General features: G+C 35.5%; 1 protein-coding gene across 2 annotated transcripts; it reads left to right on the plus strand.

The window, feature by feature from the left end:
• On the plus strand, window positions 1-26,336 carry LOC149421116 (zonadhesin-like). 2 transcript variants are annotated; one of them, XM_089635822.1, is made up of 6 exons: window positions 1-187; window positions 12,770-12,934; window positions 14,267-14,431; window positions 15,172-15,336; window positions 16,068-16,253; window positions 18,206-18,344. In XM_089635822.1, exons 1-5 carry the CDS (start codon window positions 109-111, stop codon window positions 16,238-16,240), a joined length of 747 nt encoding a protein of 248 aa, XP_089491948.1. In that variant the 5' UTR covers window positions 1-108; the 3' UTR covers window positions 16,241-16,253; window positions 18,206-18,344. The 2 variants fall into 2 exon arrangements, with proteins under 2 accessions (XP_089491948.1, XP_089491949.1); XM_089635823.1 differs by lacking the exons at window positions 1-187; window positions 12,770-12,934; window positions 14,267-14,431; window positions 15,172-15,336 and adding exons at window positions 20,634-20,819; window positions 22,525-22,698; window positions 26,067-26,336 and having other exon boundaries at window positions 16,114-16,253; window positions 18,206-18,385.

A 26,336-nucleotide genomic window follows, 5' to 3' on the forward strand; every position in this document is an offset into this window, starting at 1 on the left:
AGAAACGAATAGGCTGAAATACAAGATTTTCACTTATCGGAGTGCACAGCTCTCTGTAAAGATTTCTTACGTAGAATTTCTCTCCCAAGAGTGAAGGTTTCTTGTGAAATGAACTCATTCGTTTTTTCTTTGCTGGTGCTATCTATTCATGTTCCTGGAACTTTTGGAAACCCTGACTCGACTCCTGGTAAGTGAGGTTATTGTTTACATAATTTACAACAACCTACTTCGAAATTTATTGAAAGTCGAATTACATAATTATATTATGTACCTCATTTAATTTTTAGAGCTACATGTATGTATTTACCACAATTAAAGGTGTGAAATGAACAATTTATAGGTACACGGGTTAAATATACCTATACTTGTGGGTGAGTTATCACATTTATATATTTTTTGCAGAATCGATTAAAATCAAATTCAATCTCCGCCGATAGCAAGTTTTAGGATGGAAAAAAACGTTTAATTGTTGTTATTGTGTTTAATTTTTAGAACTCTGTTTCAATATTAAGTTTTTCTTTCAATTTGGAAGGCGGATATTAGTACTAGTAGCCAGCTAGGGCAAATTCGACTGTCCAATATGCCGGTCCGCATGCCGAGTATTTTTTACACATCTTTTTCACTTGCGTTAAGATTCCCAATTTATTTTAGAGATTCGCTAAGGCAAATTCGACCGTGAGTCTGCTATACCAGGGCCATGCCTCGCATATTTTGTGCACGAATCACTTACGTTGTTAAGATTCTGACTTTTTTTTAGGGTATTGTGTCATCTTAAGAGGAAACCGGGTGGTGTTTTTTCCATACAGACGTATTCCTCATTTCCCTCTCTGGATTTTGACACTAGAGAAATTTTTTTTTTTTACATAATATGAATATTGACCGCAAGCGTGTCGGTACGTTTTGATTTTTTTGATAAGTTACTTTTTATAGGAGTTATAACCCTTCAAAAATTGTTAAAATTGCCTTTTTTTAACGCCATCAACAAACGTTCAGTATACAAATAAGACGATGTATTTTTAAAAAAAGCAAAAGGTACAGACATAGAATGTTTTCTTCCAATACATTTGGTAAAAAAAATCTTGGAAATCGGTTCAGTTTTGGAGTAGAAAAATGAGGACTACAAAACCTCGATTTTGACAATTTTATTTAGGTATTATCAGGCTGAGGTGCATGTGTCCCTTTCTCTCAGTATTCGGGGGTGAGGGGGGGCGGAGAGGGTTTTGTTGAATACGTATACAGTCAACGAAGTGATGTGACATTCTCAATAATTATATCGATACACTAGTCCACTAGTGTTGTCATGTCCCGAGTTATCGATGTTTTTTTAAAATTATTTTTCTGTTTGGTGACTTATCTTGAGTGTGCCAATACTTACCGAGCTTATTTACTAAAGTTATTGTGACAAATTTAATTTGTTTACGTCAAATAACTTAATGGAAAAAAAAAACACCTGTTACAGACAGACCCCGAGATGATTCCGTTCCGTATTGCCGAGTTGGATATGGAACACAAAAATTAATTAAAATATTTTTTGATAACTTTTGAAGGTTGTACTCAACATAATATTATCCCTTTATAGGACACTTTTTTTAAGATACAACTACCAAACCAAAAAAAAACTTTTATATTTGACTAGATTTCTAGATTTTTTTTTTTTTAAATTATATTTTACAAGAAAATGTGTGATGGTAAGTACATACACCACTGATCGTTTGATGGAATGCTGGTACAGCGTATGTTCAGTGGTACATGCATCTACCACATGTTGTTGAATCGATTATGTTATTTTTTTTTATTTTTTTTTTTTATTGTTTAACTCAGGGCTGTCCAAACCACGGCCCGCGGGCCGCATGCGGCCCGCGGTTTAGATTATTGCGGCCCATTGAACCTTTTTTTAACCGACTTCAAAAAAAAGTCCGGAAACAGGAATTGATTTTTTTAAGCTCCTCGCTGAACGTTTCCCGATACTGACGAATTTCGGGCAAAAAATGGGCTCGATGATGGGCAGTACCTACCTTTGTGAAAGTGCATATTCAACAATGAAGTTTATTAAATCGAAATACAGGTCTTCATTGACAGATATATACTTCACTTAAACATGCACTGCGCCTAGCTACCACTAGTATTGAGGTTGATGTTGACAGAATTGTAAAAGACAAATTAATGAAAAAGTAGATAATAAAATAACGATATTACGTATTATAACCAGTATTTTATTTTTATAAATATTTTGCGGCCCACCAATGTATTTAGTCTTTTTTATTGGCCCTGGGTCCCATCTAGTTTGGACACCCCTGGTTTAACTTATAACATTGTTACATTGTACATAAAATTAGGTAATAATAAGTAATAGTGTAAAACATATGTTGTTGAATTTCTACTCCAATGAAGAGTGCTAGCTCTTGAGCTTGGCGTAGGAGTTATTTGACAATTATTTCATGTTTATATCAGTAATTAACATTATTACAGTACAATAAATATAAACTTAAAAGAGGATTGTGACGTTAATTTTGGTTGTAACATGAATTGAAGTTATAACATTTGATAGGTGATATTATTTTTTTTTAAAGATAAATTTGACCTTCTTTTTGAATAAAATAAAATCTGGTATTTTTTTCACTTCTTCGGGAAGACTATTAAAATATCTTATGCCTTTGTAAATGTAGTTATTGTGCAAGTGTTGTGTTGAAAATAGAGGAATTTGGATGTTAAAATTATGCCTTAAGGATGAGTTAAATTTAAGTTTTTTTACTACAGTTTCTTTATATATTTGTAATATTGCATCTTTTTTATAGAGGTCTTCAATTTTTGGTACTTCGAAAATTTTGAACAATGATGCTGAAGAGAAAGTTGTTTTTTTTTTCAAAATTACTTTGATAATTAGTTTATGTACCACTTTAACAGAGCTTAAAAAATTTTCATATGCACCTCCCCACCCAATGATTCCATACTGAAGTAATGATTGGACTAGTGCGTAATAGACTTTTTTCAGGTTGTTTATCTTGAGAACATTTCTTAATCTAATGAATATATAGATACATTTTCTAATGCGTTTAACAAGTTCACATATGTGTCTGTTCCATTTCATATGTTGGTCTACAATTACACCGAGGTATTTTATTTCAGTTGTTTGGTTTAGTATGGTACATGATTCATTACAAACATCTTTGTTACATTTTTTGTTGTGTATTATTATATGAATGTTGGGGTTAGTTTTGAATTTATTTATTGTGAATGGTATATAAACTGTTTTTTTTGCGTTAATTGTAAGTAGATTTGTATCGAACCAGTTTTTTAGGATTTGGATGTCATTATTTGCATTTTCATTTACAATTTTCCAGTCATTACCCTTAATTATGATAATTGTATCATCTGCGTAAGATAAAACTGTTCCACTGAGGTTTTGTTTGAAAATATCGTTTACGTACATGATAAAAAGTAAAGGACCCAAAACAGTACCTTGTGGTATCCCAAAATCACTTGTGAGTGGTAGACTAGATGCGTGATTAATTTTTACAACTTGTGTTCTTTGGTGAAGATAACTTTTTAGCCAACTTAATGCTGTGTCATTAAAACCTACGATCTTTAATTTTTGTATTAGTTTGACATGAGATATGCTGTCGAAGGCTTTTTGGAGATCAACAAAAATACCAACACATTTTAATGATTTGTCTAAAGCGTCTTGTATGGTACTAGATAATTTAGCAATGGCGTCTTTTGTGCTTTTGTTTTCCATGAATCCAAACTGATTTTCGTGAATTATATTATTAATCTTTATGAACTGAGTTATTCTTTTTTTGGCAATTTTTTCAAATATTTTTGCAATGTTTGATAGTAAAGAAATAGGGCGGTAATTGGTTGGTTCTTCCGGATTGCCGGTTTTGAATATTGGTATAATTACAGATTGTTTGTACATGGATGGAAAAACTCCGCTTTGAAAACTTGTATTGATTATATGAGTTAATGGTTTTGATACTTGTGATTTTATACATTTCAGTGTTTGTATTGTGACCCCATCAAAACCAGGGGCAGAACCTCCTTTCATACCTGTAATAATTTGTTCAATTTCTTCTGGTGTTGTTGGTTGAAATAATTCAAATTTATGCTCATTATTTACTGTAGTATTTGGGTCATTTGGGGTAAGGCCTTGTTGGATTTTTTTAGCGAGGTTTTTTCCTACATTAGCAAAAAAATTGTTAAATACATTTGCGGCTTCTAGAGGTTTATCTTTACAGCAGATTTTTGAATCATTATGATTTACATTGTTGATTGTTTTATTTTTTAAATGTTTTTTATCGACAATTTCATTTATGATGGACCAAATCCTTTTACTGTCATTTCCAGATAATTCAAGTTTTTGTTTGTAGTAGTCATCCTTTGTGTTTTTTATTAGATATGTAAGTTTTTTTTTATAAGCTTTGAAATGTTTTTGTAATGTTATATTTTCCGGTTGTTTTGTATATTGTTTGTAGAGTGTTTCTTTGTGTCTAATTGAGATGATTAATCCGTGAGTTATCCATGGTTTGATTGGCTTTAGTTTTGAAGATGTTTTGTTAGATTTAATATTTCTACAAGCATTTATGTGAAAACTCAGTTTTTTATCAAATATTTTGCAGCATTCTTCTACATCGTTACATTGATATATTTCTTGCCATTCTTTTTCGTTACTTAATATTTTAGTGAGAGAATTTATATTAATACTATAGTTGTATTTATCAGTATTATTAACGGCCGTTGTGGTTGGTAATGAGAGGTTTTGATGTTTGTAGTCATATTTAAATATACATGCAAAATGATCCGTTACAGATGTTTTAATTACCGCAGATGATATATTTTGTATATCTTTGGTGTTTGTGAATATGTGATCGATACAAGATGGTCGTTGTCCGATAATGTTTCTGGTGTATGAATTTATACATGAAATGTAATTTAATTCTGCTAACATATTTAAATAGTTATCTTTATCGTTAGAGGAGTAGTCATTAGCGATATTTAAGTTAATATCTCCGATGAGTATTGTTTTTTTGTTTCTATGATGTTGTAATATTTTTTTTTAATTCTTCTATGTATGTGGTTATAGCAGAAGAGTGTGTCCGATAAATAGCAATGATATTAAATGAATAATTCATAAAATTTATCTCCAAGTTTAATAAATTGACATTATTCACCATTATTTCATTTACACTTGTGACAGCGTAAATATTTGATACAAATATGGCGACGCCGCTATTTCTGTTAATTTTATATTTTGTTGCATAGTACGAGTAACCCGGTATATTATAATTAATTTCACTCGATGAATGCGTTTCTGATAATATTATACAGTCAAGTCTATTTAATTGTTTAATAGTTATTAGAAATTCTTCGAAATTTTTTTCCAAAGATCTAACGTTCATGTGTATGAACGGGTAGGCTGGCTGTAGGTTTTATATCTATAAAATCGTTTGTATTATTTACCGTGTCAAAAATCCTTTCGTCTATTTTATATGAATTATCTATTGCGTTTATTATAAAGTCGTTCATTTTGAGGTAGTAATAAAATTAACAATAATGTTGGCGCTGGGAATACACTTCACATTTGCAATTATAATATTATATGTGTTGGCTTGTACATTATCACTGCGTGTTAACACTTTGCGGGCGGGCTTTTCGTAATATTTTTTTGAAATATTGTGCATATTATTTAGGTTTTCGTTACACTTGTAATTAATAATATGCATCATTAGTCGTAATCGATGCGATCCCTCGTAATTTTCAGCATTTTGTTTCTATAGTTGCACCTAATACTGTTGGCTGCGTGGTCCGTGGTGTTTTTTTCTCCATATTTAGAATTTTGTCTGGTGCAGTTTACACATGCTGGTACTGTTTTTTCTCTTCCCGGACATTTTGAAAGGATGTGATCGCCCATGCAGTGTGGGCAAATTGGAGGGCTGGTTCGGTGTAGGCATCTTTTAGCCGTATGCATGAACATACAGCAATGAAAACATTGAGTCAGTGGATCGCAATCTTCAATTTTTACTCGTTGAAACTGTATATTTAGTTTACCGAGTGCAAGGAGACTTTTTCGCATTTTGCCACTAGTTTCCATGATGTAGCTAGTGAACTGGCGCTGCTTTTCGTTTATGTTTGTGTTTTTTATCTCCGTTATAAGTGTGATTTTGTTGTCTTCACTTTCCTTGTAAACATCTTCAATTCCTTCGTTCTGGGTAATTATTCCGCAAACTATTTCGTCTTCAGTAAGATTGGATTTTAATCCTTTTATTATTATTTTTGGTCTTTTCTTTTGAATTTCATTTACCACCAAATCGGTATTCAGTTTTTTTATTTCGGCGGTTAAGGTATTTGCATATTCCTTTTTTGGGCATGATATTATTATTTTTTCTTCTTTTGTTTTTCTCAAACCATTTATTCCTATCTTTATGTTGCTTAAATTTATTTATTTTTTTATTATCTTTTCAATTTCTTCTGCTTTAGCATTATTTTTGGTCGACGAAATGATGATTGAGAATCTCTCTTCTTCTCGAGGAGTGACTTTGGTTGTTGATAATACCTGTGCATAGGATGGTGTTGATGCGCTTTTCATTATTTTTTCAAAGTTTCCCACCAGTTGGTCGTTTTTTTCGATAAGTTTGTCTTGTAGTTGAATTATTTGTTGTTGCATTTTTAATATTTCAGATTTCACTTCATTGTCAAGATCAATAATAATTTTTTCGATATTAGTTTTGGTTTTCGAGTCTTTAACGGTTTGTATTTTTTGAACTTCATTTTTTAGCGTATTCAACAACTCTTCTACCGTCATGAAAGTGTTACGTTGTGGTGTAACGAGAGCGCGAAGACAGTACCGTGCGGGCTGCCGTTACGAGCGTAAGATTAATACTGAGCGTAAGATTAATATTATAATATCATATTATACAAATGAATATTGAAATCTATGTATAAGAGGCACCATATTGTTTATTGTGCTACATATTAGGTACATACACATAACTAGTTTAGTTTTTATTTAACTTTTTTAATACGTTATATTATTACAGAAAAATGCACTTTTGGGAATACCTCCTACATCACTTGACATTTTCAATCTTCTTCAATGATCTAATATTTTTTGTTTTTAAACGCTTTATTGTAAAAAAAATTACTGTTTAACATCTACACAATGAAATTAAAACAATTTATGGTCCAGACCTTTCCCTCGCCGGTAAATTTCTTGGTATGCGAGCGTCAATTATTTCTGGTAAAAGGCATTGGTGGTAGAAATTTTCTAACAGTGGAACGATTTTTTGCCAGATTTCATCGTCCCTCTCAATTTTTTCATACAGCAAACCTTTTGGACTCCACAAAACAAAATAACAATAATTACGACGAGTAATATGTAACTGGCCTTGTACTTGGTAGAAGTAATTATGATTCCGTTTTAATGTTAAAGAATGGTCTTCCAATTTACAGTAATCAATTATCTTTTGTGCAATTCCCTCTTCTGGTGATATATTTGCTATACTATAAGGGCATTTAATTTCAATTATAGAAACCTCACCGATAAGGCCATCCGGACTTGCCGCTAAAAAGTTTTTGGTTTTATCGATAAATAACCCACAAGCGGATACCTGCAAACATGTTTTTTTTGAAAATTGCTCTATTGCTAGGCTTTCATTTTCTTTTCCATAATTTGTGGCCATAGTTCCTTTGAATTGTGAGTACAGTAAAGAGTTTAATACTCCCGTAACTGAAGTTTTTTGCCGAAGCTTATATATTTTTCCAAAGTTAGACGCCGTTATCCGCTTACGTCTTTCAATTGCCCACAGATTGTTATTGCTTTGGCCTACCGTATTCCGTTCGAGCTCTTCCTTATTCGTTGAAGATAATTCTTTGAGAAATTCCTCTTTTTTCGTTTCAAATATTTCAGGTGGCATATCTGGTTCTAATTCCAATTGACCATAATTTTCATCGGGCCCTGTAACTTTTTTTCTTTTTTCTGTCGTATTTTCATTATACTTTAGTTTTTTTTTTCGACACATTTGTGTATTCTCCTTCGAACGTCGTTTTCTCTCTATAAAGTGCTTCGTGTATTTGCCGGGACTGTGGCCTTGGATTTTCTTTTGTATTCTTGAATGGGTTGCCAATTCACTATTCCACGAAGCTACTGCTCCAAAACATCTTGCTTGGTAAGATCCTCTTGTAGTAAAATTTACCCTTTTTCCACCTATAAATTTGGCGATAACGTTGTTGAATTGCTCCACAGTGTTATTTGTCACATCAATAATAAGACTTTCTGCATTTGCTATTAGAGACAATAAGAATTGTTGGATATCAGTCCATATTCCACAATCTCGAAGATCGCTTACTAAATTTGGATCATCAGTATACTTCTCCGGCTTGCAATAGTACGATGCACAATTTTTATGATCACCAAACACATGATTTGCGGTATTTTTTATGTCCATTTTACAATTTTTTATTTTATCACTTTGTACTGTGTTTTCTTGCTCTTTCCTGTAATTTACTGCTCCAACTACAGCTCTTCTCATGCGTAAAACGTTTGCTTCAACCTTTTTCCTTATATGAACTGGTACAAAGCCTTTAGCGTTGTTGGTTTTTTTTCCAAGTGCTTTCATTTTGTTGCAAAAATTGCGGAGTAAGTGATTTTTGCACTCTAATTTTTGTACTATAAGGTTAGGACCATATGGCATTTGTTGCATTATTTTTTTCATGATGCTGGAGTCGCCATCACCAACTAGTTTGTTAAATTTCAATCCATGCATTTCCATGCTTCTCGAGAACCCTTCTGCTATAATGTGGGCTTCCATGGCATTAGCACTGTCACGCCAGTTTATGAAGCACCTGTGCTCAGAAGCAACTATGTGTAGTTTAGTAGCTCTAGCACATATACAGCAGTATGAGTTTCGCACTCCCAGAAATAAAACCTTTTTAGTTTGTAGTCCAACTATGCACCCTGCGCCAGATGAGGAGCTAAATCCACTTTTGTACGACCTCTTTGCCCAGGAGCCATCTGCAACCACCGTTACCAAAGGATAGCCACCCTCGTCTACGTCACCGTTTAAAATGGCTAGCCTTTTTTCTTCTTCACCAGCTGCGATCATTTCTTCTAAGGCACATTCTTCAATTGTTGGCGCTAAACATTGTTCTATGTTCGTGTAAGTCTTACAATCCATATTTGGCATATTTAAAACCCCACAAATTTCATTCCATTGTGAATACCCATTTCCTGTACACATCACTCCTTCGACGACAGCAGTATTTATAGACATTTTCCGTTTCGAGTCTTCGGAGTGTACGTATTCTATTTTCTTGCATATTTTGCACTCGAAAACATACTGGCTTAGAAGACCATTTCGTTGTTCCTTCACAAATTTTAAATCGGAAAATGTGCAGTTGGTGTGTTCGTGCTTTATATTTGATATCTCCGAAAACAAATATTTTATATCCACAATTCTGCGACCTTCGAAATTATGGGTTTCATCAATATGGTCTGGTTCTATCACCAAATCATCAAGCGTTGTTGATGATGATGAACTTGCGTTTTCGTCTATATTTGGAGCAAATGATTCATCCATGGAAGTTTCATGCATTAGTGAAGATGTAGTTAAGTTTCCAAAAGTAGTATCGATGACATCCATATCCCTGTAAATGTAAATGATTTATTTATTTAAATTTGTCCATCCCATTTTCCCGTTATACATGCTACATAATACACGGCTCTCATAGCATAAATCTTTAGGTTTTTCTCGTAAGTCGCTCACGTAAGAGAGTTATGGCAAAATTATCAATGTAAACGATACCCATTGGTAATTTTGCCATAACTCTCTTATGTGAGCAACTTATGGGAAAAAAAACTTTACGTACGTAAAGGTAACCTTAGGAAGGTTCAGTAGTAAGAGTAACAGGAAAGCGATATTTCGACTTACCTAGATGTCGAACGTGGTGCAACATGAATCTGTCGTTTGATACTAATAATCGGTTTTTTACGTCTAGTAGATAAAAACAAACGCGCTTTGTTTCCATTTCTTTTACCCATTATTTATCTGTAAGAAAAAAATTTTTGAGTTGAAGGTAGGTAATATAGTAGTCGATTTTATGTAACTCAATTTCTAAATACACATATATTATGCTACGTATATATTTGCGAATAGTGGCGTGCACAGAATTTGAAAATTGAAATTTCGGACAAAAAATAATTTTCAGCTACGACAACATCATTAATGTCGTATTTTCAATCTTAGGATTCTAGCCCACTGAAAAATCAGTGCACGCCACTCTTTGCGGACAGAGACGCGAGCCGAACCACGAATTATGGTAAAGGTACGAAGCAACCGCAAGCGGCGCAGCGTTTCGGGTAGTTTGCTTTTGCTTCGTTCCTTTCCCATAATCTGTTGTTCGGCTGGCGTGTGTATACGCAGCCTAAGACGTAGAATAATATTTATTATAGGTTACTAGATATGTTAACAAATGTACCGACTTGCACTAATGCACTTTATGCATACAGTCAAAACTGATGAATTTACGTTATTCAGGGAGAGCCAAAAAACGACAACATTTTTAGCGATATTTATTGTTTAATTAAAAAAGGACCTACTGCGCCTATGCTGCCGTTTTATAAAAAAAGATGGTATGAATCTCCCGATATTACTAAACCAAAACAGCGTGCATCTTACTTTACTAATAGTAACAAGATGAATGAACTATGAGCGCAGAAGATATCTATTATATAGGAATACGCACGCTCAAGTCGCGACGCGTATTGACTTATCTGTTGCAGCAGGCAGCAACCTGTATACACGCACGCACAAGTCTCATTGACTTGTGCGTGTGCAGAAGATGAGCTCGGAGCAGGCAGTCACATGTATATACCTACGCACAAGTTGCGATGTGACTGAGATGATGAGTCAACAGCAGGCGCTCTAGTTGCGAGTTGCGACATGACTTTTTTATGTGTGCAGCAACCTGTATACACGCACCCACAAGTCTCATTTACTTGTGCGTGTGCAGAAGATGAGCTCGGAGCAGGCAGTCACATGTATATAACTACGCACAAGTCGCGATGTGACTGAGGTGATGAGCGAACAGCAGGCGCTCTAGTTGCGAGTTGCGACGTGACTTTTTTATGTGAATACCGCACAAGAGTCCGAACTGCTCCCGTCTGGAGCCAGTGAGACTGTGGATTCCCCAATTGGCGACTTAATTGGACTAGTATTACAAAACCCTGTAAGCTGATAGCTGATTTGACCGTAACTAAGTCGCCGCGTGTATCATTATTTCTCCAGACAATTATTTTATATTATATTCAATTAATATTCTTTTTAATGAATATTATTTTTAATATTGTGAAACAACATAAATTAATTAAAATCAATTTACTTGCGCACGCCGTGATTTGAATCCGAGACCTCCGGACTCGAAGTCGAGAGCCTTACCCCTCAACCACGGAGGCAAAATAAATGTATCTACGTACATATTTGTAGTAAGTAATAATAATAATAAAGTTAAGTACAATACAATATTAAATAATGTAGACCTCGCTATTTTATTACGAATATGTACCTAGGCACCTAATTAATTTTTGGAATAAATGAATAACAGTAAATGAAATAATAAGAACTGATCGCGATAATATGACGCGAAGTCGCTATCGGGCGCGGCGCGACGATTCGTGCTTCCAACACCTGCAGCCACGCACACACACGCATTGGGGTTCACCAATACACCGATAGCGCTTTTGCTGTCCCCGCTGAGATGAACGAAATAGAAATAATTTTTACAAATACCTATCGTTAAAATTTCTCGGCGCTCCTGCGCGCCCTTAAGCCGAAATCACAGTTTAAAATCGTTGGTGATTTTAATTTACCTGAAACCAAATGGACACCCGACACAGCACTTAACGACATAATACTAGCTCCATCCAATTACTCAAGCCAAAAATCACACTAAGTCGTAAATTTTGCTTCAACGTGTAACCTTCACCAATTCAATTATATTCTTAATGGCAGTTAAAATATTCTTGACCTTCTTTTATGTGATCATACTAATATTAATGTCTCCAGAGCAGCAGGCTTATCATCATCCCCCATCTTGTATTGACTTTCACAAGAGTATCGGCACGACATAGTGTGAACCTGTTTTAAGAATGTATTCTTTATTTAGTAAATGAATGTTGTATTCCAGACAGGAGAATTGTACTCATACTTCTAACCAAACACAACAGTTTTTTGCCTCTTCTTGATGTGTATGAAAAATTATTGACATTCAAACAAAATTTTCGACATTTTTTCTCAAAATCGGTTCATCAGCTCAATTTAAGACTATAGTGTACATCTAGTTTTTGACCGGAAAAAGACTTGAAAGAAAAAAACTTGGAGATAAATGAATTAACTGTTTGAAAGACACTATGTGTAAAATCAAATTACATGCAGGTTTACTTGCCATGATGAATTCACAGCTTCTATATAACATAATTATATACATATTATCTATGTACTTTACAACCAATTTCCGGTTTGGCTTGCCTTAAAACACTTAATTAAATATTTTTCTGTTTAATAATTGGAAATTTTGGAACAACTGTGTGGCGTCTTGTCGTTGACGTTGAAAAGAATGGGTCTAGAAATTCCAGTTTAAAAAAGCTGTGCAAATGTCACAAAGTTAAACAGGTCACCGTTTAAGAGTTTTAGCCTCGTCAGAATAACAAAATTCTCTTATATTTATATTTAGATGTGTCATATAATTTAATGCCTTTAAATGTATTCATTGTGTACAGTGTGTCCTGAAGATGAAGAATACATGGAATGTAGGGGATGTGGGAGGTCCTGCAGAACTGCGCCATACCTACACTTGATGAAATGTACCTGTAATCCTGGATGTGATTGTATCTCAGGATATTTACGGAATTCTGAAGGGATTTGCGTTTCTTTTGAGCAATGTGGTAAAGTAAAATAATTATTTCATTTTATTATTTTTAATACGAAATTAAATGATGCAATGGCTGCACACATCTGTTGTAAAACAAAGGATCATGCATGCAACCCTAATCTGGTGGAGGAGAACAACACTGAAAACAGTGATGGTCACACTTAATCACGTACAGGGACTCGCATGCAGAGGAATCACGGGAGCTATGCGAACCACTCCAATACTAGCCATGGGAGTGCTCCTGAACCTACCCCCCTAAACCTAGAAAAAGAAGGGGCGGCGATGGCGGCAGCCTACAGGCTACAATGCAAAGTCAATAGAGAGGTGAGCTGCCCAAAAACAAAAGGGGCGAAATCACCACTTGTAGGATCCGAGCCGGCCGTAGGAGTAGCAGCTTGCCACGCAAAATTATATGTTCATAGGTGGGTCAAATCCCAGCACTGCAAAGAATGGGAGAGGGCACCTGGAATGAGACAATCCAAAGTACTCATAAAAGGACCAGACCCTACCTAAACGAAAAAACTACTCGATATGGACAGAAACTCACTGAGGGAACTGGTAGGACTACTAACGGGACACTGCCATCTCAGGAGACACATGCAGATATTGTGAGTGGAAAACACCAATAGATGCAGGAAACGTGAAGAGGATGAAGAGACTCCCATTAACCTAAGGTGCCAATATCCTGCCCTGGTGGGAACAAGGCTCAGATACCTGGGGAGACAAACAGTAGAACCAGAAGACATAGCCACATACCCAATAACAACCCTGGTGAACTTTAACCCCTTCAGTAATCATTTAAAAATTAAAAATGGAAAAAAAACACCTTTTTTTATCAATGAATTTTATTTACTCAAAATATATATCCTCATATAAAAGCTATTAAAATGGGACTGAATATTGATGTTGTGGAAAAAATACTTAAAAATTTTCTTTAGTATGAATTCCGAATTCTGGCACATAATAGCCGCCCGAGTATACTCGGGCGTGGTCCTTAAGAGGTCAATAAAGGGACTGGGTTGCTGTTAAAGGATTGAGGTAAAATGGTAGATAGCACAATAGGCCTATGGCCTAAGTGCTCACGGGAACTACGTGTAAACCGTCTCCGCCCTTAAAAAAAAAAAAAACGAAATTCACCTTTATTCATATTAATGAAGAGAAATATATTGCGGTTGCTCTATTCCATTGTCCGCTACTTTAATTATTCATTACTTCTACACGTCACGGCGTCATGATTGATGATATGCCTGAAGGTGATCCATATTCTAAAATAACCTAGCATTTCTGGTAACAATTTGAATAAAATAGTTGTTTTGAAAACTTTAAAGGTATTTTTTGTTTCCAGAATGTCCGTTTAACGAGATATTTTATGATAGCAATCACTGCCAAGTCACTTGCAAGAAGCCTTATCGACGAGAGAACCAGGAATGTCCTTATATAGCAGGCTGCATGTGTGCCGAAGGATATTTGAGGAATGATGCTGGGGAATGTGTCCTTCCTATACAATGTGGTAGGTATACGTATGTATAATATGTAATGATAAGTAATATTTGAAGAGATAAACAAATTCGGCAGTATTTCGCTTGAGAAATAACTATATGTATTAATTGTTATTTTTTTATTTACTGTTTTTATGTTTAATTCGTAGAACTCCATTTAATTATTTTTAAAATTTAATGCAAATCAAATTAAAACTGTGTTTAGTTATTTTTAGTTTGAAAATGTCCTTAAGCTGAAACAGCTGAACAATAACAAAGTACTTCCAGAACTTAATAATAATATTATTTTATTTTATTTATGTCACTCCTGGACGACCCCCCTGATTCCTTCCCTTCTTTACAAGAACGTCATCTTTTCAAAAAAGACCCTCCATACAGCATCTCCAAAGACGACATAGGCCCTAAGGGTTTTTTTTTACTCGGGTCCTCCTGTGTGTAAAAGTATTATGTATATAAGAGATTAAATTAACGTCTTAAATTATAGTGAAATCGAAAAATATTTAAATACATGATTAACCGTGGGACTCTCAAGTGGCACATTTTTAAAGATTTTTAATTTTTGCAGTTTCCATTCAAATTTGTTTTTGTGTTTTTCAGATAAGTCATTTTTGTTAGCGCTTTTAAAAATCGTTTTGTCTACAAAGCAGCACAGATATGTAATAAAATAGTGCTGTATTTTACTGGTTGAATAGTGGTTTCGTTTTTAATTTGGTGTTTAGGAAATTATATTTAAGGCTGTATTTATTTTTAGAGTGCCCTGAAAACGAATTATACATGGACTGTCACGGCTGCGAGGACACTTGCAAGAACCCTCACTTCAGCGATTCATCCACTTGCTCCTGTTACCTCAAGTGTTACTGTCTCTCTGGCTATCTCAGAAACGACGAAGGAAAGTGCGTCCGTCCAAAAGAATGCAGTAAGCAAACGAAACGAAAATACTTGAAATATAAATATAATAATTTAATCTTATACATGTAATCACTCGACAATAGTTGCAACGATATTATTTATTAAAATAAATAATATGTAATACCAAATCTTTTACTTCTGTAGTCTAAAATTAAAATCAAAACACCACTATCCGATAGCATTTTGAAGATCTTCACTATCATTCAAGTACTGGGCCCTAAGTCAATTCTTCACATGAGTAAACACATAGAAATCATCCCCAGCTTCCGTTCCCCGTCCCCCGTCCTACGTACAGCACTGACTTGGTTCCATCTGATGGTTCTGCCGGTTCTGCAGTATATTGCTCCTTAACCAAATCTCTTCCGACATTATGTATTTTACGTCAGTAAGGAGTTTCAAAAGTGAAATCCTACTGATTCTTGAACGAATCTCTCCTCATTGACGCGATCTTCACCACTGCCTGAAATTTTTAGAATTTTTTTCTTTCTACCCATAAAAAAAATGTAAATCTCCAGTATTTTTTTGCAAATCTTATAATGTATTGTTTTATAACATACTCATTTATTAAATTTATCAGTTTGTCATGCAGATACAAGTAATTCAATAAAAAATATTATTATTGTCATGTGGCATGTTCGTATGCGCACTGTTGATACTTTTTTTAATAAAGAGTTGATGTTTCGCGTGTAAAACCATTGATATGTGATAAAAAATATTATTCCATCTGTCCCATTGCAGCGAAGGTTCCAACTACAAAATCTGTGAATGTTACAACAAAGGCCCCAAAAAGGGCTCCCGCAAAGGCCCCCAGCGTTACAGCAAGCTCCCCAACAAAATCTCCAACAAAAAGCCCAACAAAGGAACAAATGTATAATTCAACAAAGTCTCCAACTACACCATATCCACCTTAATTCCCTAATAAAAGTATGAAAATATATTTTTAGGTAGGTAATTGACATAAATCAATCAGTGTCTTCACCGTGTCATTGGAAAACTTGTAAGAACCTTGTTTTTGTTAAATAATTTATTCATATTGTATAGGTATTATATCGGACGTGCAGAGCCAAAGTCATTATGAGATAACAAGATCTCAAGTTTTTACGATGTCCTTAATATCTTTGATAAAACCATTGAGATATCTGTGTCAAAATAAATATGATACTATAATATTATTCCACATCCTTAATGTGCGACTGCTATAGTTAATATTAATGGATTTTCGGCGCCACCATACATTTAAAAACTAATGTTTTGTTTTGTTCAACACAGTGAAGAGATAAGGGTGATCGCTAATTACTCTCATTGAACATGTGTGAGATTTAATGTATAATTTTGTCCAATAAATAGAGAAGTAACTGGTACAAACAGTCACTTCTCATCCGAGAGTACTCGGGAAAGTAATACTTGTTTAATTTAATGTTTTACTACTGCCCCTGCAAAAACTTTGAGATCAAGGTGTCAATGTGTGCCGGTGCCCTATTGAATTTGCAGTATTTGTGCGGGCTTCACTAACTTGGTCCCGTACAGGTATTATTAAAATAAAATAAACACTGATAAAAGTGAATATTCTATTTACGATATGTCTTTTTTCAATTAATTTATTGCACAATTTGTATAGCGCCGCTTTTGTGAGATATTACCTCAGGGGCGCTTTACAGTTGATGCAGGTATTACAAAAAATATAAATATTACAAAAAGTGAAGTTAAGTTAAGTTAAATGAAGAACAGAAACAGGTGACACGAAGATAGAAGATGGATACTCTGCAGTAAGAATCCTAGGTGGTGAAGAAACTGAACCAGCTGCTGCAGCGAGAGAGTCCACCGCGTCCACCAACAGTGCCAGCACGAGGTTCGTCATCTGTCCAGGTATGTGTCTGCTGCTAATAAAGCACTGACACAATATCCTGACATAGATACCAGACCTTGGCAGCACAGCTGTGACGTTCGACGAAGATAGATGGATTCGATGGAGACTCAGCAGCAAGAATCTTAGGTGGTGAAGAAACTGGACCAGCTGCTGCAGCGAGAGAGTCCACCGCGTCCACCAACAGTGCCAGCACAGGTATGTGTCTGCTGCTAATAAAGCGCTGACACAATATTCTCACATAGATAACTGACATTGGCACCACCACTGTGACGTTCGGCGAGTCCATCATATCTATTCTCTATTAATAATGATAATAATAATATTTGGATGATTTATATAGCTCCGTTTTTGTGCAAAATTACCTCATCTCTCCTAGTCTCTTTTAGTTTCTTCTAGTCACTTCTTAGCTATTTATGCCACTTACTGCATCTTCTCGATACTTTTAGGTTCGTCTTGTCTCTTCTTGTTTCTTTTAGTCTCTCTTAGCCCTTCTAGTTTAATCTTGGATTTTCTCGCTTCCTCTTGCATCTTGTAATTTCTCACTCCTATTTGGCTAGTTTTGTTCTTCCTGGCTCTTATTGTATCTTCTTACTTCTTACCGACCCTTCTAGTCTATTCCTATCTCTTATAGCCTATTATCCAAGCCTATTTTGCCTCTTCCTGACTATAATACCTAAATAAAATAAAAATCCAACAAAGAAATTAAAAATTAAAATTTCTTCTATCGTGTCGTGGTCCATCGATTTCATGCCTCTGTCTTAGACTTAGAGGGCTCGCGTATCGCAGCCTATCATAAACAAAAGTCTTCAAATTAAAGTGAAGATAATGTACATGTGTCATCTGAAACAAAAAACAAAAATATTAAATAAAATATGGCTTATACATATATTCAATTATTTTAAACATTCAAAAAAGATCTGGGAACACTGTAACTGTACTTTATTATAATTCATAAATGTTTAAAAAAAAAAATAATAATAATGATTATCAAAACATTTCACTATTTCAGACTGCCTTTATCTACCAAATGGGACCTATGCGGAATGTGATGCAAATCCAAATTGTCAAAAAACTTGCCGCAATTCCTATTATGACGCCAGCCAATGCACAGAATGTGTCGAAGGCTGTATGTGCAAAGAAGGATATGTACTGCAAAGCTTAGAAAACTGTGTTCTAGCAGAAGATTGTGGTAAGTAATGTGAATCAAAATAATCAGATTAATGACAAAATATTGTTTTTTTTATTTTTTGGAATAACTGAGTGAGTAAAACCTCAAATTGTAATATTTAATTATTGAAGACAATATTAGCGATTCCTAAACGAAAATCTTCGAAAATCAGAAAAAATGAATTGAAAAATCAGAAAAGGATACGGTCACATCTAGGACTCGAACCCAGAACCCTGGGCACGGCAAGGCAAGGGTCAAGAGTTAAGGTCAAGGGGCAAGGCAAGCAGCCCCATTCTCGCGGCCTTCATGTCAACTTCATACGGCTCACTTGGTTGTAGAGAAAAATCTAAATGTTTGGGGTAATTCTTTAAAACACTGGCTGAAAAAATTGTGCATCACTGGTATAAATTTACCCCGTGCAGGGATGTGGGTGCTCGTAACTAGGTACCTTCATAAACATATTTATTGGTTTTTAAAATAAAATTGACGATGAGTTGTAATACAACAAAAGACGTAAAAAGGGAAAAATTTGCAAAGCTCAAATTTCGCAGATTTTATGACAATTTTACATTGTGCTCGATGGATAGCAAATGGTTCACACAGCCGTAAAGGCGCGCAATCTTATACAGGTAGTGCCATAAAAAAATATGAATCCACCCCTAACGGGATAAGAAATTCCCGCCCCTTTGTTTGCTTTGTTTACTACTTACTTTGAGAATAATTCTTGAATAATTTCCATCAGGCCCAGCGACCCAATCATGTATTCAGAAATTGTGTTGACAAAATTATTTGCTCGGTATATCAGGGAATCAACCTCGTTATAACAATTATATGAAGATAAGCCTGAACTATAATATGGTTTTGTAATTGCTCATTATAGCCGTGAACTCGTAATGCCGTGATCGTTATAACCAAGTTTGACTGTATTAGGTACTTTACTAAAAGCAAAAACTGAAATAGGGCATGGTTTATTGGTAGGTTAGAAAAGGCGTGGTTTATGTACCTACATACTTTGGTATGGTGAATATTGAATTTGTGGCGTCGAGAATAATCCATTGAATAATTAATAATAAACCGCTCGACCTACTTAGTACCTACTCCCGAATTATGTACCTGCATCGCATCGTAAACAAAGTAATCTACGTACTTCAAGTACCTACCTGTCTATCGACGACAATAATACTGCAGTCCGTCTGGGATACTACGAGAACTCGCCAGAAGGTTCGAGTCTACGGCCTATGCATAATCGCCGCAATGTCGAAGGTTCCCGAAACACACAGTCCGAGCGAGTGGTCTCGATTTAATTGCAATTTACTACCTACTGTCGCCATCGGCCGTGTAGTATAAATAAGCCCGACGCAGCGAGTCAGTCAGTCAGTCAGTTATCTATCAGCCGTCAGTCTACGAGGCTCAACGAGTGATCACCCGCGCTCTTCTTACTAGCGCGAAGGACATATTCCCGGCTTCGCCCGTACCATCATGGACTCCATCGGGACACCATCATAGCGCCTCGGCCACGTCCGTGGCCAGCGCTACTCGGATTACAAGCGCCCTGGTTCCAGTGTCTCTGACCAGCGCTTCTTCCACGCTACCATGACCACCATGAGGACACGCAGCATCCTCACTGGTCACACCGTTCCCGTTCAACCGCCTACAAGGTCCGCCGCACCTTCGGCCGTCTCGTCAGCACTGGAGTGCCTGAAGACCGACGTTCTTCGCCAGTGCCTGACCTTCATCGAGTCCCTCGACCACCACATCATCGCAGCAACCGGAGTATTCAACATTTGTCCTACATCATCTCCTCGTCACGGCAACTGACTCACCAATAAACACATGTGACCTTCACAACTTTCTTTCATTTCGTGCCTCTCTCCTGATCCCCAAAAATTTATAAAGCCCGTTTAACACGATAACACATTATTTACACATTACGCTATATGCATTAACGCTTATTTGGGCGTGGCCTATATAGATTATATGTTGAAGTGTCCTCCACGATAGCCGCATGATCACGGCACTCCCTTAATTGATCTGACCCCACTCCATCCAACCTCATTTTCAAATATCGCCTGGCTAGCAGGCTTATCATCGTCGCCACGCCCACACTTATAACACATCATCTGTCAAGTGTGACAGGTCTGTATGGGATTGTATGGCGAATGATATGGTGTCATAAAAAATGCTTTGATGCGTATAGCATAATGTGTTAGCACCCTAATCAATGCCGGATGACATTTTCTCATACGATTTTTTCCATATAACTATCTAGAACCTATAGATTGTAAGCAGAATGAAGTGTACAGCAAGTGCGACAACCACGGATGCCAGAACACTTGTGCAGACCCAAACATTTCGGACCGCTGCAGATATGCGGCAGGATGCTATCCCGGATGCATCTGTATTGCAGGATACCTTAAGAACGACGAGGGAAACTGTGTCCTTGCAGAAACGTGCGGTAAATAAACATTATCATTATCATTGTGTTTCCTTACATGGCGGGATCTTTATTGCACACTAGCGATGTATAGGTTCAGTTGGAATGGGTTCTTGAAATCTTCAAATCAACTACTCGGACCCAGACTACCCGAATGCCTCTTCATCACCATTAGGTAGTCCCATGTCGCGTCCACGTTATCCGCGTCACTCGTGGCTCACCTGGTGAGTGGTGATACGTCAGCCTTTTATTTAACCGTTTATTTTTACGGACTTTACGGTGAGTGTAAGTTTTATTTATTGTTCAATAGTGTTGGAGTTATACGCGGTTTTGGGTTTCATTTTTCGTACCAATGAGTTGATTAGTTGAATAATAATATCGACTGACACGTACCTATAATTCAATACTAGCAAAGACTTTGTGTGTTTTGTTTTGTTTGTTTGTTTGTTTGGTTTAATATGTAACCTGTATTTAATTGCATTTTTACCTGTATGTATGTAATTTGTAGATTTTTGTATGTAACATAACTGAGTTTTCGTAACTGGATAGTTCTCATGTGAGAACATCTGTAAAAACCCAGTATAAATAAAATAAAAAAAATGACGACCTCCATGGTCGAGGGGTGAGGCTCTCAACTAGCAAGCTGGAGGTCGCGAGTTCAATTCCAGGCTTGCTCAAGCATAAGTTATTTTTATTAATTTGTGTTATATCTCAAAATATTCGTTTAAAATAATACAGGGTGCAGCAAAACAGAAAAAAAAAACGGCGCAACTTACAGAATTGGGGTTTATATTATTTTATTCGGTACGTAATGCCTTTTTATGCATCAAGTCCTGAAGATGACATCAGAAAGATGATAGCCCCCATCAGCGATCCATTGATGAAGGCGATTTTTGAAGTTTTCGGCTGCATTTTGGCACATCTCGACAGGTATAGCGGCGATTTCCTACCGAATTCGATCCTGTAGTTCTTTTAAGGTGTGAGGTCGAAGTTTATAAAGATTTACCCCCGCAGGAAGAAGTCGCAAATGCTCAGATCAGGTGACCGCGCGGACCACCCTACGTCACCCGTCAGAGAGATAAGGCGTGCAGGGAACATCTGTCGCAGTTTCGTCATTGAAACTGGAGCAGTATGGACTGTAGCACCGCCCTGTTGAAACCAGATGTCTCCCATATCTGTTTGACAGTCACAGTTTTCCGGTCCATTCTCCCTAAAAAAAATAAGGCCCAATCACCCCATATTTGGAAATTGCACATCACATGGTCACTTTTGGGGAGTGAAAAGATCTCTCGTGAAGTTTCCTTTGGTTATTTTTAGCCCATTACTGAAAATTTTATTTATTCACCGCTTCACAGAGATGGAAGAGCTGGGTGGCGATGAAAGTGCGGCGAGTGGCGAAAATGAGCAGACGGCGAAGCCTTACACCAGAGCAATACTGAGATACGCCGTATTTGGTGACCAGATCTGAATGGCCAGGTACTACTTCACCTTCATCTTTCCCATCTCCATCCCCTCCCAACTATCTTCAGCTTAATTACATACCCCAATTTTGGATGCCATAGTCTCACTGGCTCGAAAAGGTTGCGAGTCCTTGGTACTCTTGTGCGGTATTCACATAAAAAAGGACGATCCACTCTGGGCATCTGTTGTATTAGCTTGTATTCACAAAACATCAGTAAACCATAAAGTAAAATATTACTTCTTTTTCCTTTTTCACCTGCTCCAGTTTGCGGTGCCAACCAAACATATGACAAATGTCTACCGACCAGCCCAGCTGAAGGTACTTGTGTGAACGTCTTCAAAGCAACCCCACCGAAACACCCCAGCACATGTAAACCAGGCTGCAAATGTAAAACTGGCTTTTTGAGAATCGGTAAAGAATGTGTCGTCGAAGGAAAGTGTGAGTAAATTAACTGATTAAAAGCGTTATGTTCTTCTATTGTCATTCAGTAGATTCTGCGTTACATTATCTGATTTACCTTTGTACAATGTAATATTATCAAAGGTCGACTTTTCACGCTGGCACCATAAATATTTAGCTTACCGATTATTTTCATTAACCTCCCTTTGAATCTCTTCCCATCAACACAAAATACCTAATTTTTCAGACGCTTAGATGGTTTGGGCATGTAGAGCGAATGAACGAAGAAAAGAGTCTAAGAAGAATATATGACGCAAATGTCAATGGTAGCAGAAGTCGGAAACGCCCGAGGAAGACATGGCACAATCAATTGAATCAAATTGAATACTACTCAGATTTGTAAGACACTATGTAAAAACAACTGAATAAATAAAATCATTTAAAAAAAAGGATACTTGAGTCGGACCATGTCAAGTGTCAGAATAATAGAAGATTATGTATGAATGTGAATAAGGCAAGGAGTCTGTGCTGAGACCGAGTTGTCCCTCCTCTCTGCCTACCCCTGTTAGAGATTCAGTTGGTTTAGCCCCATAGCAGCTGAGTAAACAGTGCTAATGTCCGACCCAAAGGCCTGGTAAATTGTTTTATTTTTTATTTTTTATTCTGAAAAAATCATGTTTTTTTCATTGATTTGTGTTCAGTCCACCATCATTATCAGAAATCCAAAGATTTAGTTGATTTGGACGTATAGAACCTGAGAAAACGGCCCCTGATGTGCCTACCAAAGTCTCGCTTCTTATTAGTAAATTTAAAATCTTATACTCACAGACACAAATACTTCACAAAGTAGGTATAACATCGCAACTGCCATTCTAAAAATAATTTAACACTCCTCACACACCAACACTAAACCAGTCTTTAATTCCGACATACACCAGCACAAAACACAATCACAAAATCAAATACACTTATCATCATCTACTTACACAACTAAATTTGGAATTAACTCCTTACAATACATTACACATAAGCATTATAATGCATTACCTAGTAATCTAAAACTTCCGGCAACGAACAAAAAAACATTGGCAAAAGCTCTTAAAAGATTTTTCCTCAGCAGTTTTATTAATGACTGACACATTCTTTCTTTGAAACTCCAAAATAACTTCTGCGTTTATTTATTTTAATGTATTTATGTTGTCTTGTCTTTAATCTAATGTTGTCTTTCCCGAAATGAGTTTTGTAAACTCACTGGGAATAATACATTATTAATTTGTTATCATTTTGTAATGAATTATCTTGTAATAAATAAATAAAAATCTGATAGTATTATTGTCCCAGCGTCTGGACCATGTAGGCCCTCTGATTGGTCAAATTCATATTATGTGATTCGGATAAATTCTGCATTGGGGGTCTGCAGGCAAAAAATACCAATCTGCCCCTCAATTTTAAGCAACCGTAAGGTTCATTTCGGTTTGCAGGCGACTGGATACAAAAAAAATAAGACATTAAAAATTAAGACACGATTTCATACTAAAAAAGAATCGCCACATGTAATACGATATTTCTTCAAAAATATCGTTTCTCCTCATATAATTTTTGGATAATATCGAAGAAAATATGTTTTAGAAAGTTTATAATCCATTGGATTAATTAAATTACAGTGAAAATTATCCACAATTACGTGATTACGTTTGACGTTTGACGAAAAAAGCACGCGTTCATTCAATATGGCCGGCAATAGCTGGCCGACACAGAGCGCACCTCTGGCGGTGTAAAAACTAACCAAATAACTGGCGCGAATATTTAAATATGCAAAATTACTTGACCATTAAGCGTTTCATAAGAAGATTTCTTCTGGAAGTTTATTTAAACTTTGCAATGGCATTTTTCATTATTATTTATAATTTTTTTTGCTTATTAATAATATCTGATTTTATATTGACATGTTTTATAATTTCTAAAATTTAAAAATTATTTATTTGCGATGCTTTAATCCTGATTGTTTATTTATATCTTAAGAAATAGGGTAAAAATACCGTTTGAAGAGAATATGTTTAATTTTTTTATTTAGTATTTCAACTTTCAATTTATTAGAATAACCGTTATTAAATGTTATTTGTCTTATGAATATATTGTTTTATGGTTTTATGCAATTTTTTTGTTCAAGTCTTAAAATACTTCACACAGGATATAAAGCATCACAAATAAATAATTTCGAAATTTTAGAAATAAGAGAACATGTTTATAAAAGTAGATATAATTAACAAGATTTTTTTTTATAAACTCTCTTTTAAATATTTTCCCGCTTAACTGGTCTTTCATATTGTAATTCCTAATTCTTATAAACCCAGCCTACTCTTACCCCTCCCCCCTCCTTCTACTTCTTTTTTCCAATTGTAATCTATATTTAATTTTTGACTTCGGTGTATACTTCGTTCATGAAACATGTATTGTTTGTGTATAATAAAGTGATGTTAAAAAAGTTATTTGTTTTTTAATAAAATAAAGTTTAATAGGATAACATTATTTTATCTATTTCCATTGTATATCAATGCATACGTACATAATAAAATGTAAACATTATATTTATTTATTAATTGGACAATTTGCATAGCGCCGCTTTTGTGAGATATCACCTCAGGGGCGCTATATTGTAATAATCTACCTTTATATATAGATTTTTACTCTCCTGATGAAGGTGTATATATATTCTAACTTTAAACTTTATTAGATACAGTAACAGTTTTAGGTAAAAAATTACCACCAGTTGGAGTAAAATTTACACCTTTTAATTAAACCGACTGTTAATCTCATCGCACAATTACCCTCCTTTTATCCATAAACACAGGTACAATTAATCAATATGTAATAATCTATTATTTCAGTCAACTTTGTTATAACTATCTTTAATTGTTGTGACAAACTATACGATATTGATTCAACTTATAGACATTGACGGTTGTAACACATATTTAAGCACTGCAAGTCTCCTATGAGCAAATTATATTAGGTACCATAACAGTTAATATCAGTGCCGTGCAAGAAGTGCCGCCCGCAGGGCCTAGCAGCAAAAACCCGCGGAGCGGGTTTTTAACTGCTAGTAATAAATAATATTAGTACTTTTTTCTTTATTGATTTGGTATCATAAAGGCTGAGACAAAATGGCATTAATGTCTGACCCGGACTAATTGATGTAATTTTTTCATAAGTTTACTGATACAAATTAATATTTTTTTCATTGAATCCCTAAGAAATGGGCATATACCACCATGATCCTTCCACTGAGAGCTCCGTTTGAACATAATATGTTTTTTTAAAACCGTTTTATGAGAAAACTTGAAGTGTTACATCAATGGCTATCACAGAGATTAAACAAAGTACTACAGCTTAATATCGCTATTTAGGTTGCATTGATTCCAACGCAGAGTTAGTGAAGAACCCCCCTTGCTGCGGAGGAGGGACCTGCGCCAAGCCAAACTGGATAACCGGCTGCGGTAAGAAGTCTGACCCTAAAGGCTGCCAGTGCAAGAAAGGCTACTGCAAGAAATCTGAAACCGATGCTACCTGCATCGCTGTCAAAGATTGCATGAAACAAGTTCCAGTGCCTTAAGTTAAGTAATTTTAGGTCAACTAAGAAGTTATCAGGCAAAACGTAAAATAAACAAAATATTATA

Source organism: Hesperophylax consimilis, chromosome 9 (assembly GCF_061612785.1).
Source record: "Hesperophylax consimilis isolate HC1 chromosome 9, BYU_Hcon_1.0, whole genome shotgun sequence".
Classification (NCBI taxonomy): Eukaryota; Metazoa; Arthropoda; class Insecta; order Trichoptera; family Limnephilidae; genus Hesperophylax; species Hesperophylax consimilis.